Here is a 17,436-nt window from a genome sequence, read left to right on the forward strand (position 1 = left end):
TGGTCGTGGATATATGAATGCGATCGCGCGAGCTAACGCTGCGTGCATGTACAGGTACGCTGTGCGTTTGTTTCATGGTTTGTTTACATACTGTAAAGAGATGTTGATTGCTCTTGCTTGTGGAGCCACACACGGATCGAGGCAGGCTCAACGGCCTCTTTTCATTTTACTACTGAGTACATATTTTAGTGACACTTTTCCCTTTAATTTGAAGAAACTGACAGTTCTTAGGTACTGACGCGATCACCTCGACCAAAAGAAATGTTTTTTTTTAAATATTTTTGTTGCGGTTTTGCCCCCCCCCCCCCCCCCCCTACTAGCTCTTCTGCAAAGCAACCCCGGCCGCGACTTTGCGTTTTACAGATTCCATGACATTTGCTCCGGCGACAATTGCTCCGCTGTAAATTTCATACACTAATCGAATGGCTAACTTCAACCCTGGATTCAACACTATACCCTACCCTAAACCTAACCCTAAACCTAACATAAAACCCTATTGAAACCCTAACCCTAACCCTACATCTTAGACGAAATAAAGCCCGGAGCAATTGTCGCAGGAGCAAATGTCGTGTCACCGTTTTACACCCTGGCCTGGACATTTTCCCGGTAAATAGCAATGAAACTGCTTGAATGAGTCTAGTCTACGCGTATCATCCATTATTATGTGTATTCAGTTCGTTATCTCCAAAGTAAAGCGCGGTGCACGCCTCTGCGCCCATGAATCCGCCTCAGTGTTCAGATCTCTTTTTATCTACATGTGCATGTATTTTCAAATAAAAATTTCTTATAGTCATTTCTTGCATCTAAATCTTAACACACTGTCAAATTATCTGTTCAAATTTCTACTATTGTTTGCTTTCACTTTTACTACATATTTCTTCTTTATATAACTATTTATGCATACACATACTCCTGTATCTTTTGTATTACTTCTCTGACATTGAAGGATTAGATTACCTTCACGAAAAAAAAAGTATATGAATGTAAAGCAGTAAATAAAGTGCAAATGAATTCATGTAAAACTGGTGTATAATTTCCTTTATATGTTATGTGTCTGTACATTACACTAGACAAAGTGATGAATGGAAAAAGAGAGAAAGAGAGGTCTTATAAACAAATATCATGAATTTAAAATGAGAAAGAGAGAAAGGGAGAGAGAGACAGAGGTCTTAGAAACAAATATGAATTCAAGAAGTGAGAAAGAGAGGGGGTCTTAGAAACAAATATCATGAATTGAGAGCTAGAGAGAGAGAGAGGTCTTAGAAACAAATATCAAGAAATGAGAAAGAGAGGGGGGGTCTTAGAAACAAATATGAAGAGAGAGAGAGAGGCCTTAGAAACAAATATGAAGAGGGGGTTAATGAGAGAGAAAGAAAGAGGGGTCTGAGAAATACATACGAGAGAGAGAGTGGGTCGAGAGAGAGAGGTCTTAGAAAACAAATATGAATAGAGATGGGGGGGGGGGGGCGGGGGAGAAATGGGTCTTAGAAAACAAATATGAAGAGAGATGAGGGGGGGGGGAGGTCTTAGAAAACAAATATGAAGGGAGAGGGGTCAAGAGAATTAGAGAAATTAGGTCTTAGAAACAAATGACATGAATTTAAAAAATGAAAGACGTGATCCCACAATAATAGAAAATGGTACGAGTGCAATATTTAAATCACAGTTTATGTATTACATTACCATTACACATATTATTTCGAGTGTAGTCTGTGTATGTGTCGATATGTGTACACGTGTGTTAGGGGGGGGGGGGTCCGAATCAGCAAATGGTTTGAAAGTAGGCTACACGTCAAAAATTGAAACCCTGAAGAAGGCGGAATTAAACCACAAAAACCATAATATTATTTGGTTTCTCTCTTTCCTTACTTTGATTAATTCCTTCTCTAATTTCTCTCTTTCTTTCAAGTTAGTTTTTGTTTTCTCTCTCTGCTTATGACATTCTTTGTTTCCTCTCTGTTCTTTAATTATTTATTGTTTTTCTCTATTTCCTTCTGTTGTTATTCGTTGTTTTTCTCTCACTCGTACGTCTCGATACAAAAGTACATGTACCGCGTACCGCGACACTGGACATATAGGACGTACGTTGAGCATTGCAGAAGAGCTACGTGCGCGCGCAATATCTTGTCATGGATAGACTTTTCCCAGTCGGTTCCTTGAAATTTATTGGGAAAAGGTCCAGGCCAGGGTGTAAAACGCAAAGTCGCACCCCGGCCCTAGAGCCACTGCTTATTATCTTTTGTTCCCATTACTTGGAATTGTATACGTTAGAGATACAATTCTTGCTCCTCGACGTTTGTGTTCCTTTAGTAGGTAGGACCATGGTTTGTTGCATTTGTTGAGACTTCTCAGGTAAATACCGCCCCGGTAAGTAGGCCAATCTCATCATGGAAATTTTGTCATAGGACCATGATGTTGAGGGCAATCCTACCATCATAATATACAAATGAGCAGGTAGAAAAAATGACAAACAGGAAAATGACAATCGTACCAAATTTTCTCCTAATTAATCGCTCTCACTTGAGGTACTATACTCAAAATAGATTATGGATAGCATAATCTATAATCTATTTTAGATTATGGATAGCATATTGTTATAGGATCTCTAGACATAAAACAGATCCTCCTGATACATACATTTTTTTTAAAATTGACATTACAGTCATTTTGTACGTTGAAACAAAAATGGGAAAGTTGTCCGGTACGGTGCACGTCACAATGAAATTAACGATTCAGCCAACCTGAGATGCCCATAAGATAGTGATCACGCTCTTATTTTCTGCTTTCTTTCCGATTTCAAAATGTTAACCCCCCCCCCCCTTGAAAAAATCCTGCGTACGCCACTGATCACCTTCATCATCATCATCATTATCCCCTTCATCATCATCATCATCACCTGGCATCATCATCATCATCACCTTTCATCATCATCATGTCATCATCATCATCATCACCACCGTCATCATCATCATCATCACCTTCATCATCATCATCATCATCATCATGTCATCATCATCATCATTACTATCATCATCATCACCTTCATCATGTCATCATCACCTTCATCATCACCTCCATCACCTTCATCATCACCTTCATCATCACCTTCATCATCACCTCCATCACCTTCATCATCACCTTCATCATCACCTTCATCATCACCTTCATCATCACCTTCATCATGTCATCATCACCTTCATCATCACCTCCATCATGTCATCATCACCTTCATCATCACCTCCATCATGTCATCATCACCTTCATCATCACCTTCATCATCACCTTCATCATGTCATCATCACCTTCATCATCACCTCCATCATGTCACCATCACCTTCATCATCACCTTCATCATCACCTTCATCATCACCTTCATCATGTCATCATCACCTTCATCATCACCTTCATCATCACCTTCATCATGTCATCATCACCTTCATCATCACCTTCATGATGTCATTATCATCATCATGTCATCATCATCATGTCATCATCATCATCATGTCATCATCATCATGTCATCATCATCATGTCATCATCATCATCATCATCACCACCACCCTCATCATCATCTTCATCATCATCATCATCATCATCATCATCACCTTCATCATGTCATCATCATCATGTCATCATCATCATCATCATCATCATCACCACCTTCATCATCATCATCATCATCATCATCATCATATCATCATCATCATCATCATCATCATCATCATCATCATCATCATCACAATTAACCACCATCATCTTCATCAATATAATTATTATTGGGCTGAACCTACTGGCCTGTCAATAAAACGACAAAGTTACAAAGAGATGGCGCTATACAGCAATACTAAAAGGGAAGAATGGAGTGAGCTCTCAGTAATAGGAAAAAATGAATGATTAAATTTTCTTACGATTGCCGTGCCCAAATTTTTAGTCTAAAATATCATCTGGGTGGAGATAAATAATCGTAATCTGATATTATTATCAGGCTTAAATAAACCTGTTATTGGAATAATAATATTAACATCGACGGCACTTGGTAAATGGGCATTTATCGATAGAAATGGGGCACCCACCATCTAATGTGGATAGGGGCATTTATAGGAGGTGGAAAAGGGCATTTATGAAAAGGGGATAGGTCCCTTATAAGAAAGGAAAAGGGGCACGTATCATTGTTAAGAGGGAAGATGTCAGAGGTGAAAAGGAGCACTTCTATAGTACCTGAAAAGGGGCCCTGACCAGATATGAATAGGGGCACTAATAATAAAGCAAAATGTGTATTTGTTGAAAGAAAAGGGGCACCGATCAGGTTTGAGGGGGCTTTTATGAGAAGGGGTAAATGGCTCTTATTAGAAAGTAAAGGGGCACATGTCAAAGTAAAAGGGGCACCTCTTAAATTTGTATAGGGTATTTATCAGAGGTGAAAAGGGGCATTTATCCAAAGTGAAAAGGGGCACTTCTCGTACCTGAAAAGAGGCACTTAGAGATTAAAAATAAAAGGGGCACTTATCATAGGTGAAAAGTAATAGGGGCATTTTTCAAAGTGAAATGGGCACTTTCCTATGTAAATAAAAAAGGGCACTATCGGGGTACTTGAAATGTGGGGCCCCGTGCCCCCCCATGACCCTCCCCCCGGAGCGCCGTCTCTGCCTTATTATGATTCACAACGATTATCTTCTAAAGGCCGATTTGAAGCCACGCCTCCTCGGACAGTATTCACAGCCTTTCCGTATTCACGACACTGCTGATTGCTGTTGTTTCTATGTGTGCCTGACAACTTGATATCGTATCATATGTAAGTATTTCATTCATGATTTAGTACACATGTAATGTGTTTTAAATTATCATTGTATATTCGGATCGCAGACATGCATGCTATATCACATTACTAAAATCATGGACCTATAAGGCCTATGAAGGTCCATGCTGAAATCATTGTATTTGTAATGGACTGCCGAGCGGTTGTTTGTTAACAGGCTTACCGGTCAATAGTCCACTGACACTGCCTATATACTGTTTACGTGTCAAGGTCAGGCGCACTAGAGGCACTGGCGTACCTGAGGGGGGTGGGGGGGGGCAAGGGGGCAGAGTGCCCCCTGACGGGCTCCAGGGGGGGGGAAGGAAAAGGGGGAAGGGAAAGGAAAAAAAGGAGAAAGAAAAAAAAGGGGAAAGGAAAAAAAGGAGAAAGAAAAAAAAAAGGGGAAAGAAAAGAAAAGAAAGGAAAGGAAAGAAAAAGAAAAAAAAGAAAAAAAAGAAAAGAAAGAGAAAAAAGGAAAAGGGAAAAAAATGAAGAAGAAGAGAAAAGGAAGAAAGAGGGAAAAGAAAAGGAAAGAAAAAAAAATGGGGAAATTATTTAAAAAAAGACCATGGCCGTACGCACCGGGGGGGGGGGGGGGGGACAGTAATTGACCCCAGATATTTTGAAAACGTACAGTTTTTTTCCTGAAAATGTTTAACAAAGCTCACAAGGAGTGAAGGCCTATACCAAATCCCTTCAATTCTACTTTTAAAAAATGCAAAAGTACCCTCATAACCAGTTTGGTCGCTCGAACTCCCTTCAATCCTTTTGCTTTTGAGTTTCTTCAAAAACTTTTATGCATCTTTCCCCCTCCCCCAACAGAAAAATATTCCGCATACGGCAAAGAAAAAGACAAATGAATGTAGGAAAATATAAGTGATATAACAAATTCGACACTCTTCGCTGGCGCGAGCTGCTTGCTAGCCTATTTTGTATTAATTATTTTCACTTGCTCGTCCCCCTGAAAAAAAGAAAAGGATTAGCATTGCCTAGAATACAATTGTGTCTGCCCCGACTGGACCCGACCTGCAACCATGGCAACCATAACACCCAGTTTATGTACCAAATGTTACTAAAAGAGACTAATTAATTTTTTCTCGCTCGCTACGCTCGCTCGCGAATAAATGAAATAGACATTGCTTTGAAAACAATCGTACCCACCCTTGACCTGCAACAACATCATTAAAAATGGAAGTGTTTTTTCGCCCTCTCGCCAAAAAGGAATTGATATCGTGTTAAACGCGATTGCGCCCATCCCGACCTGCATGCACCAATAAAAACAAGTTTATGTATTAATTTCTATTAAAAGAGAATTTTTTTTTTTTTTGCATCGCTATGATCGCTCACCAAAATGGAATTGACATTCCTAACAAAATATGTGCGCTCCCTTGCCTGCAACGAAAATCCCAGTAAATAAGCACCGAACGTTATTTTGAGAGATATTGTTTCCTCGCTCGCCAGAATTGATGAATTGATTGATTTTAGTGATTGATATATGAGTTGATTTGTTTTTTGTTTTACCCTCTCTTGCTACGCTGTCTTTACAATTAACATCGCTAACAAACATGCTCACCCCAACCTACAACAAATTACCAGTTGATAATTATGTACCAGACGTTAATCAAAGAAAATTTGGTTTGCTCGCTAGCTACACTCCCTCGCCAATATGGAATTAACTTCACCTTAAACATGATTGTGTAAGCCCCGACCTGCAACAAAAAAACTGAAAATTATGCACTAATCATCATTAAGTTTGTTTTGCCTGCCCACCAAAATGGGATTGACATTGGCTTAAACACGATTGTACCCACCCCCGACCTGCAACAAAGACACAAAGTTTATGTACCAATTCATTGAGGACAATTGAACCAAGTTTAATTGGCCATATTATTATTAAAAAAAGAAGCGATTTTTTTATTCTTGCTCGCTACGCTCGCTCGCCAAAATGAAATTAACATCGCTAACGTGCCCGCCCTAACCTGCAAGAACATTACTAGTTAATAATTATGTACCAAACATTATTCAAAGAAGTTTTGGTGTGCTCGCTCGGCAAAACGGAATTAACATCACCTTAGACATAATTGTGTAAGCCCTGACCTGCAACAAAAAAACCTGAAATTTATGAACGAAAAATCATAAATTTTTTTTGGCTCACTCGCTACGCTCGCTCGCCAAAATAAAAATAACATCGCTTTAAATAATCATGTCTCTGACATGGATCAATGAAATCAAGTTTATGTACCATGTTCTCACCGTAGAGAAGTGATTTTTTTCGCTCGCTAGCTCGTGGAATTGTGCCCACCACTGACCTGCTACAATATCATTAAAAAGAGAAATGTAGGGGGGGGGGGGTTGCCTGCCCGCCAAAATGGGATTGAAATTGCCTTACACACGATTGTGCCCACCCCGACCCGCAACAATGAAACAAGTTTTATATCGCAATTCATTAAAAGAAAGGTGTATTTTCGCTCGCTAGCTAAAATGGGTATAAAATCACCCTAAACACAATTTAAATAATTGTTCCCGCACCCGGCATGGGACAATAATATTGGACCAAGTTTAAGTGGCAAATATTAAAAAAGAAGGGATTTTTTCTTGCTCGCTACGCTCGCTTGCAAAAATTAAATTAACGTGGCTAAAAAATGAATGTGCCCACCCCAGAGTTGCAACAATACCGATTTATATACCAAACGTTACTTAAATATATTTTTTTGCTCGCTCGCTCGCCAGAAGTGAAAATTAGCATCGCCTTTTTTGTTTTGTTTTGTTTCGATCGCTTGCCCCCCCCCCCCCCCCCCCCCCTGACGGAGTACCCCAGGTACGCCACTAGAGGTCTGTGGTCAGGCGCCCTATCAGATGAGAAAATAACACACCCTCAACGCTAAAACGGAGACAGTCCTAGCCATTCATTCTCATACTCCCAAACATTTTTCACAATGGATTTCAGTTTCATACAGCTTCGTAGCTTCATTCTGTTGAAATAGGTTAATGATATATGTTTACTTTGCAAACGAGTATTATTTTTGCCTCGTCTATTATTGCTGTATCATATATTTCTAAATGTACTACGTATTTTAATTTAACTGTTCTTTATACAAGTTATGCTTTTTGATGTAAATAAATATGTTCATGTTTGTGGAGGGCCCCATGGAAGACCACTACTTATTGGTGAATGGGCTACCCTGACAAAAGAATAGAAATTATAAAATAAAAAAATACTACTTCACCCAGTGGCGTAGTAATGGGAGGGCACGAGTCAGCTATAGGGCCATAACAATTGAAGAGAGGGGGAGGGGGGGGGGGGGGTGAAAGAAGGGAAACGAATAGGGGAATCAAGGAGATGCCAATCAAACAATGTGATACGATCCTCTCATATATCCTTGATTCCCTAACTCGTTTTTTATCCACCTAAATGACTAAATGAGATGCCCTCTAGTTGGACGCGCCTCTGACAATGATTGCCTGTTAATTCATTCCCATAATTTTAGATCTATACGATGTACTCTGTGGCAGTAAGTAAATAATTAACGAATGAATTATTCGTTTATTCATTACTGTATATTTTGATTTATTCGAAGAATACCTCAACCGTCTCGTCATAACTTTTTTTCCAATACAAATGTTATGTTTCATTATAAAAATCAACGTCATACCGCAAACTGTATATACACTGTCGTAACATAATATTTGGGGTTCAGCTAGTTCAAGCGATTTGTTTGTTTGTGTGAAGGCAATGTTAACTCATGTTCAGCCAAGAAGTTACTAGCCTTCTTGGTTCAGCGACGAATATTCAATGCATAGTATATAGGGCCGAAAGTTGCACTTCGATCGCCAAACAAGCTTAGAGTATATTTTGTCTGCGTTAAGGTTGTATAACTGGCTGGAAATGTACTTTGTCTCGTTGATGTATACTTAATATATACTTTTGTTTGGTAAGGGTTGCTTTCTAAAAGTAAATATTAATCATTATGATTAGGAATGCTATACAGGTGTTGCGGAGTATGTTTGTGTACTCATTCTGTTTGCGCCTTCATCAGTTCGTGTCCCTTTTCGAGTAATGTTTATTTTGAAAAAGTGCATCTGAACAATTCTGTATGTTTTCAAGAATTTTTGCACATGGTTTGTAAATAACAAAAGGAGGTTTGTCGACAAACCTCCTTTGTGAATTCGGGCCATTGAGTTTTGGAAAGGGGTGTATGGATTAGGATAAAGTTGAAGAAATTAATAGACAAGATTTGCATTTGCACTAATTGTCTCTCCATCATTAATTACTCTTGGGCAATGAATATGAATCCGGAATTCATATTTTATGATGACAATTATGATAACAATAATAAGGATTGGCCTAATAATAATAACATTTATATAGTGTTTGTATTGCTTAGTGACATAAGCCGGGCGGCCCTGAAAAGGCGCTCGGACATATTATTTTCTTCCTACCGGGTACCCATTTACATCACCTGGATGGAGAGTGGCAAATGTGCATTAATGTCTTGTCAAAGAACATTATATCTACTTGTAAATTATAGTTGATTGTTTTGTTATAGAAAGATGATTAGTCTTCATTACTATCTTACATACTTGTAACTTTTAATTTAATTTCATTATCATTCGTTATCATTAGATTTGAGATAATTATTATACGTCTTTGAGCTATATGTCTTTTCGTAGAGCGAGTGGTTATCGAGACGATGTCTACATCCAGAGGATTGTTGGAGAGGTTGGCAGAAGGTCCTGTGGTTGGTGATGGTAGTTTTGTTATGACCTTAGAGAAGAGGGGATATGTCATGGCTGGTAAATGGACACCAGAAGCCTGTATACAATACCCTGGTGCAGGTAAGATTTCAACAAACAAGTGTATGATAGTTTTTATTTTGGTTTCTAATTTCATAACCATTGGAAGCCAAAGCGATATTTTCTTATTCATTGCTGGAAGTATCATATTTTATTATCAGCCAATAGATCGAACATTAGACCTTTAAAAAAGATGTTGTATGGCCCTTTGCGACCGACCCAAAAATCTTGAAATCTACGGTCGGCTTTTTATTTATTTTTTAATATATTTTTTTTTACCGTTTTTTAGAAAAAAGATGTATCAAAGCAATAAAAACTGAGAAATATCAGCCAAAAGAGGAAATTAAAAAAGAAAAAGAAAAAAGATTTCGACAGACGGACCCATGTTTTGGAGCCTAAAGGGCAATACAATCTTTTTTTTGTAGGCCTTCCCTTAGAATAGGTCGATTTGGAGTGGAGTAGATTCGGCTGTGACACTGAGGTTTGTTAGCCAGGGGGTGGGGGAGGGCGGAGAGAGACAAAAACATTATGTCCGCGTAAAATCCTTTACTATTTTGTTTTCGTCAAAAGTTGGTCCGTAGCACTTTTGGCTCAGTTCCCTATGTATCTTTCTACATCTTGTTCTCATCATTAGAGATTACCTGTTTCAAGTTTTGAAAATAGCAATGTAATCTTATTTCGTTTTTTTTTAAAGAGACACTCCCTAAGCCTTTTCTACCCCTCTCATATTGATCAGGTTCTTCAAACAAATTAATCATTCGTCGTTTAGATCATTTTCTCCTCCTACTCGCTCTTCTGTCTCTTTTCTACACTTAACTCCTGTTTTTCTTCTGTAACTCGATTAATTCCAGTGAGGCAACTTCATCGTGAGTTTCTTCGAGCTGGTGCTGATATCATGCAGACATTCACATTCTATGCTTCGGAAGACAGACTCAAAATCCAATGTTCTGAAGAAAATGGTAGCGTTAATGTAAGTTTTACTCCAAAATATTATGTAATAGGGAATGAAATACATTGTGCATGTTTTTGAAATATTAAAATTTTCTTATTTTCATGTGCCCAAATTCCTCTCAGTTGCCCTATAGCCATTATCGCCATTTCTCCCTTTTCCCCTCTTCATTCCTATGATCTCTCTCTCTCTCTCCCTCTCTTTCTCTCCCCTCTCTCTCCATCTTTCTCTCTCTCTCTCCCTCTCTCTCCTTTTCCCCCTCTTTCTCTCTCTTTCTCTCTCTCTCTCTCTCTCCCTCTCCCCCTCTCTCTCTCTCTCTTTGGATTGTGTAAGTGCCCCGCATAAATACTTCACTGACTACTGGGTATCATTTTGATTTCTGAATCAAGACGTATATACTGCTTTTCTTTCATCTCGTTCTTACACCTCCTCAACAGTGGGAATCTGTGAACGAGGTGGCGTGTGATCTCGCTCATGAAGTAGCAGCCGAAGGCGACGCCCTGGTCGCAGGAAGCCTCTCACCTGTAGCTAAATACGAAGATGGGAAGGGAACGAAAGAGGATGTCCAGAATGAGTTCAGAAAACAATGTGATGTCTTTATCAGGAAAAAGGTTGATTTCCTTCTTGGTGAGGTAACTAATATTTCTTCATATTGATTCGGTCTTTCTTTCGTTTTACTCATTCTCGGTGAAAGGGGTCAAACGTTTAAGGGCACCTATACTTTAAACTTACCAACTTGGGAACTTCTATGCCGTCCTTGGCAACATTGTTTCATACTACTGGTTATTCATAACTATATTCACAAATTGATTACTGTTGTAAGATTTGGGAAAATAAATCTTTAATCATACAGATAAGAAAACAACATTTCAAAATTTGTTGAAAAGTTGTTGGGCAAACCTGGTGCAATATAAATAGGCAATAATAATTATATTTGGACAAAATGATACTTATTCAATGTCAACTCTAACTTATCCAGTTTAACACCAATATTTCTAACCCATATTAAATATCTTATGAAGGTTTTTTTTTTCATTTCAGACTGGCCTTTAAGTTTATAAGTTTTTTTACCTTCCGATTATATTTTCTCTCTAAATGGTCCTGAATATGATTCACTAAACTTGTTTCTTCTAGTTTTTCGCGCACACAGAGGAAGCTGAATGGGCGATTGAGGTGATGAAGTCTTATGGGATACCAGTGGCTTGTACTATGAGAATGGGCGTGGCTGGTGATGAGATGGGCGTGGCTCCTGCTCAATCAGCTGTTAGACTGGCTAGAGCAGGTACCGCACCATATCTCAAGCTTAAAATCACTTTAGATTAACTATCGTAATAATTATAAACACACACCAAAGGAAGATGGAATTACGACACTGAATCAATGAAATAAAATGTTCATCATTTTGATTTTCCCTATGAATGAGTGATAAGCGATAAATTCCTTTTTACAAACTGACGTTAATATTATTTTCAATTTCTACGACAGTCGGTGAATATAATAATATCATCAGACCGCGTTCAATGTTTGAAATGCGAACACACCTCAAAAATAATACAAAAATTGACATTACATGCATAACCAAACATAAAACATAAAATCTGTATACATTGGTGTACATAAATTACACGCTGTACGAAGAGCATCCAATAATATGACAAGACTATGATTGACCAAACCATACAGGTGCCGATGTGGTAGGAGTAAATTGCTGCTACGATCCAGACATCGCACTCGCTGCTATAGCTAAGATGAAAGAAGGCCTTAATGAGGCAGGACTACAGAATTATCTAATGATCCAACCCGTTGGCTTTCATACCCAGGAACTAAAGGACGAACCCAAAGGCTACACTGCTCTTCCAGAATTTCCTTTCGGTGAGGCAGAATCGTTTTTAAAATTCTTATGCGCATACTAATTGATTCATTAACCACATAGTGAGCGGGATACAGAGAGAGAGAGAGAGAGAGAGAGAGAGAGAGATATGTAAAGTAATTTTAATAATCTACTAATTTATTTTGTTCTAAAAGAAAGCATGGTGTTTCCACAAGCGCATATAAAGGATCATATTTTTAATGAAAACTATGCACACCGTGCCACACCGTCCAATAATTCTTGGACATGAATATTTTATCAGGTACATTGTGTAATACCAAACTTAACCTCTACCTTTAAAAAAAATGATATAAATATAATTGTTATAATTTTGTATATCAAATGAAATTTCCTATAATAATGTTTCAGCATTGGAGCCTCGTAGTTTGACGAGGATCGATGTACACAAGTACGCTCGCCGTGCCTATGATCTAGGGGTTAGGTACATCGGAGGATGTTGCGGGTTCGAACCTCATCATATCAGAGCTATAGCCGAAGAGGTATTGATCTACATGTCTTTGTTCATTGGGCTGACTGGTAATAGAAGTAACGTCCCATTATAAAGAATTAGAGATAGAAGTAGATGGAAAGCCTTGATCGCCAATGTCTGGAACAGACAAGGCACCTAGCAAACAAGCAAGTCTTTGTATCTACATTTTATCATGATATGGTTTTATGGTTTGCTTTTAAACTTAAAGGGACAGTACGAATAAATCTTTGTCATTCGATGTAATGTTTTACTATGACCAACAGTATACTTTTCTTTCATATATTTTGTATCATTCACAGAAAACAGCTTCACATGCGTTTGCCATTCGTTGAGCAGTCCAAAGAGAAACTGCTCCCAGTAGTTTTAGATGCCAGTGAAAATTGTCTGGCATGACTGAGGAAATAACTTTGATAGTAACACAAAATAAATGTGAATACCCCCACTCTACCTTTGTATCACTGTTTTGTTTCACCCTAATCCAACCGAATAATAATTTTTTATTAATAAAAATAGAAAAAGAGATAGAAATCAGTGTAAGTTTGAGCAGAATCCGATAAAGAATAAGAAAGTTATGAATTTTTGAGATTGTATTCTGTCAAACAGAATATCTTGCGAAGTCCTTTCCAATTTGCTCTGTACAGAAATGTCATAAACTTCAATTTTCTTAGTTATTGATGACGGAAAAGATTTGTTTCATATATACAGGGGTTGTAAACAAACATATTTGCAATAATTATATTTAGGTTGCATGATTGAACACTTTCTTTAGGGGAAAAAAGAGATCTCTGATATTTTTTTTAGTACAGAGGAAATGAGAGGGAACCTCGCGAAATATGTCACAAAGATGTCAATTCGTGTTTAATTGATCGCCACTTCAAAAAAATTATTACTATTTTATATTTATCGGATTTTTTCCAAACTTTTATTGACCCATTCCTCACACTTGCTGCTTCTATTAAAAGCAACTTCATATCAGGGTTAACTTTCCCTTTTAAGTTAGTTAAGGGTCATTTAGAGATTTACAAAGAATTGTGTCAATAGTTTCTGTCTTTGTTCTTCTTCCCGAAAATAATGCATGTATTAACTGAACTTCATGTAATCTCTTCACTTATACTAGCTCAAAACTGAACGAGGACATGGCATACCAGGTGCAGATCAATTTGACAATTTCGAAGGATTGAAAAGAAGTCATAAAGAAACCCAACAAAAGAGGTAAACATCTTTATGAGAAATCGGTGTATGTGCACATCTGAAAGAATTCATAACATATTAAGCTGGGGCGAACATTATTTGGAGTAAATGTTTTGTGGACTGTCACTTTTTTAAATATTTCCTCAGACATTATGAATCAATAATCTTATAAGTTCCAAGTTATTGATAGTCTTCCTGCATGTTGCCCTGTATTCCTATTTTCAATCGTTATAAGTCAAAAATAATCTCATTCTCAATGTTTTATTCTCAGCATTAGGACGCGTATAACTTCCTTAAAAATCTCATGTCATTGTTGAGATATATCGAACAATAATTTATCAAATCGAGATTACATAACGTATTCCAATAAACAGTATAGTTGATTCATTATATTACATCATTAACCTCCAACCTGTTACTATCAAACCATGAAGTTATTTCAAACAAGTAAACATTTTTAAGAGGACAGCATATATTTTTAAGAATCGGAATATTGACGAATATACTGCTAATAATCCTATATTTTTTCTTTTCTTTCGGATCGCGATATAATGCCAGATTCTATCGAATGGCCTCTCAAAGCGCTTTGTATCCAATGGAAAAGGTGCTATATGCTTCCAACTTCTACTATTATTACTATTATCATTATTATTATTAAAAAAAGTATTGCCTTTTTTTTTCATTGCAGAGCTACAGCGGAATACTGGATGAACCTCAAACCAGCCGCGGGTCGTGAATGGATCACAAAGCTTGCTACATTGGATTCTTAACAACATTCATCCATAAACACAGGCCTTTCTCGAACACTATATATATGCTCCCCCCCCCCCCCCAAAAAAAGAGTGAATTCGTTGATTAATGGGTTATATATATATAGACTGGCCAAATTAGCCATTATGAGAGGAGGAGGATACGAATAGATATACAGTGAACAAGAACGTGATTTATTGAAATAAATGTCAATACAGGAATTAAAGATGTGAATTAATCTGATGATTGCTAAATATTTTGTTAGTTTTTGTCGGATCGACACAATAATTATGAGAAGGGAAAGGCGAGACCTGATTAGACACAATTTGCCAAACAGTTGAATAATGCAAATGTGATTAGCAATTTTGAAGAACAAAGTTTCATGCAATTTAAAGACACATGAGCAAGTTTTATGAAAATTTCAGCTCTAAAATTTATAATCCCGCCTTCCCTTGTAAACATAACTTAGATGATTATCATATAAGAAAGAAGGGGTATTATCTTAATTACAGCGGCTTAACCAAATGATTTCAGTGAGGATACCGGAAGAGAGGGGAGATATCAGAGAAAATTGTAGCGGAGCGTTAAATTATATTTTGCTGATATTTTGTGTCCATTTTTCTGTGAGAGAAAGCGAAAAGATAAAGAGTTTACATTGAAAGAGATGGTGCCAAGCTTTATAGTATTACAGTTTTCTTTTTGGTGGGAGGCAGGGCGGGGCAGCGGAGATTTGTAAGGAGCACGTGCCCCGAGTGCCCCTTGACTATAAGTCGCTACTTTCTTTGGTTGTTATACCTATGCTGTGTTTCGTTTTCTGCTCTAGGTATCTTTGGACAGTAATGATACATTCTATTTTCACATTCAGTAAATACATAATACAAGTCAAATTAAAACTCTCGTCACCAGTAATATATTCTATCTGTAGCCCCCCCCCCCCCCAAAGGATTAATGCTCGTTTGGGACCAATGCTTTTAGGACAAGAAGCAGTAGATAATTCCGTGGCTCGGCAGTCTTGAGCCTCCGATGTACCTGAGATTAATAATTTGATGTATGTACCGTCATAATAAATAGATATATAAAGAAATCAAGATTTGAATGGAGCTATATTATGTGCCCAAGCTCGCTCGTCTTACCACTAGGTGACTCTTCTAGGGAATGCAAACCAGCTATAGGTGTAATCAATCTCCTATTGGAATGCGATCAACTTTTTCTACATATGGTGGGATTGGAGAAGGATAGGATGGGACTGTAGATCGTGTATGAATAAGACAAGAAAGCTAACATTTAAAAGTAAATTGAAAATCATTTCAAAACTGGAATGTATTTAAAAATGGGAAATGTCTTCGTGGATAACGCTACCAGCCACGTACAGACAGACGACTGATCTCAGCTATATACCCCCTCCATTTTTATTTTAAAACCACGCGCAACCATAACTGCCTCTCCCGAAGCTTCCCTGATAGACATAGGACCCACCCCAAACTTTGCACCCCTATGACCAACCCAATTTTCATTCTTTTTAAATTTCCTGGTAGAGTAGCAATAAAATAGAACGCCTAGCGATGAGAGAGAAAGAGATGAGGGAGAGAGAGAGAGAGAGAGAGAGAGAGAGAGAGAGATTGCCGCCCACACAATGCACCCTCAACTCCATATTCTACCCCGACGCCAAACTTTGTATCAATAGGACCCAATTTTCATTCCTTTTTTAATTTTACGCCTGACTTGAGAAGGACTCCTTCTCAGAAATCCCCCAGTAAGTACCAATTTAATGAAACGCCCAAAAGCCTGAACTCCATAATTATAATCATCGCGGAGCTCAAGACTACAAAGAGATGATTGATGATAGTTTTACCTGACTGCTAACAAAGCATGTATATATTTGTAGGTAAGCAGCCAGGGGACCGATGGCTTGAAGTCCTATAGGGACTCGGTTATGAGGATTGGTGCCTTGCCAAAGAGCACGAGCGCATTGACTTGTTTCGAACCCGGAACTTCCCGTTTACTATATACCACTGCTTACACTGAGCCATCGAGATAAAATAGGGAGAGAGAGAGAGAGAATAAGAGAGAGGAAGGGGGGGGGGGGATAGTGAATTAATTATCACCAGAGTGTCGGTGGGGGGGGGGGGGGTATGATGCCCTTCCCTTCCCTTCCAGACCTAGTAGGCCGTGTAGGTGAAGGAAAGGTCTAAACACGCTACTTTTGACAAATTTGAATGGCACACTACTAAAGATACTTAATAGTAGTAGTCAATGATATCGAAAAATATAATATATAAATATAATACTAAATAAGAAAGTATTACTCCATGTTATGAAACAATAAAGAAGTATCTGTAAGTAAAATAGATAGGATTTTAGTTAATAGTGCCTATACAAAACGGTGAAAAAACAGGAGCTCCCGGGGGCTCTGACCCTGGATATCACGCCGTTGGACGCTCAAAACCCAAATCAATGTTTCATCACATAATCTTATAACACACGCCCAAGTACAGCTACAATGAGAATGCGCGACTCAACTTCGTATTCTGTCCCTTTTTATCTAAACATATTTTGATAAGAACATTTTGATCCATACTTTATTTAAGTATATGATC

General features: G+C 38.0%; 1 protein-coding gene across 2 annotated transcripts; it reads left to right on the forward strand.

The window, feature by feature from the left end:
* Positions 1 to 4,661: 4,661 nt before the first annotated feature.
* LOC579857 (betaine--homocysteine S-methyltransferase 1) lies at positions 4,662 to 15,927 on the forward strand. Of its 2 annotated transcripts, none has more exons than XM_030999548.1 (9): positions 4,662 to 4,792; positions 9,449 to 9,631; positions 10,441 to 10,559; positions 10,976 to 11,170; positions 11,673 to 11,820; positions 12,222 to 12,410; positions 12,778 to 12,908; positions 14,016 to 14,110; positions 14,778 to 15,927. In XM_030999548.1, the coding sequence occupies exons 2-9, from the start codon at positions 9,487 to 9,489 to the stop codon at positions 14,857 to 14,859; spliced, it is 1,104 nt and encodes a 367-aa protein (XP_030855408.1). In that variant the 5' UTR covers positions 4,662 to 4,792; positions 9,449 to 9,486; the 3' UTR covers positions 14,860 to 15,927. The 2 variants fall into 2 exon arrangements, with proteins under 2 accessions (XP_030855408.1, XP_030855407.1); XM_030999547.1 differs by having other exon boundaries at positions 9,467 to 9,631.
* The last annotated feature ends 1,509 nt before the right edge of the window (positions 15,928 to 17,436 follow it).

This window comes from Strongylocentrotus purpuratus, unplaced genomic scaffold (genome assembly GCF_000002235.5).
Source record: "Strongylocentrotus purpuratus isolate Spur 01 unplaced genomic scaffold, Spur_5.0 spur5_scaffold_5, whole genome shotgun sequence".
Classification (NCBI taxonomy): Eukaryota; Metazoa; Echinodermata; class Echinoidea; order Camarodonta; family Strongylocentrotidae; genus Strongylocentrotus; species Strongylocentrotus purpuratus.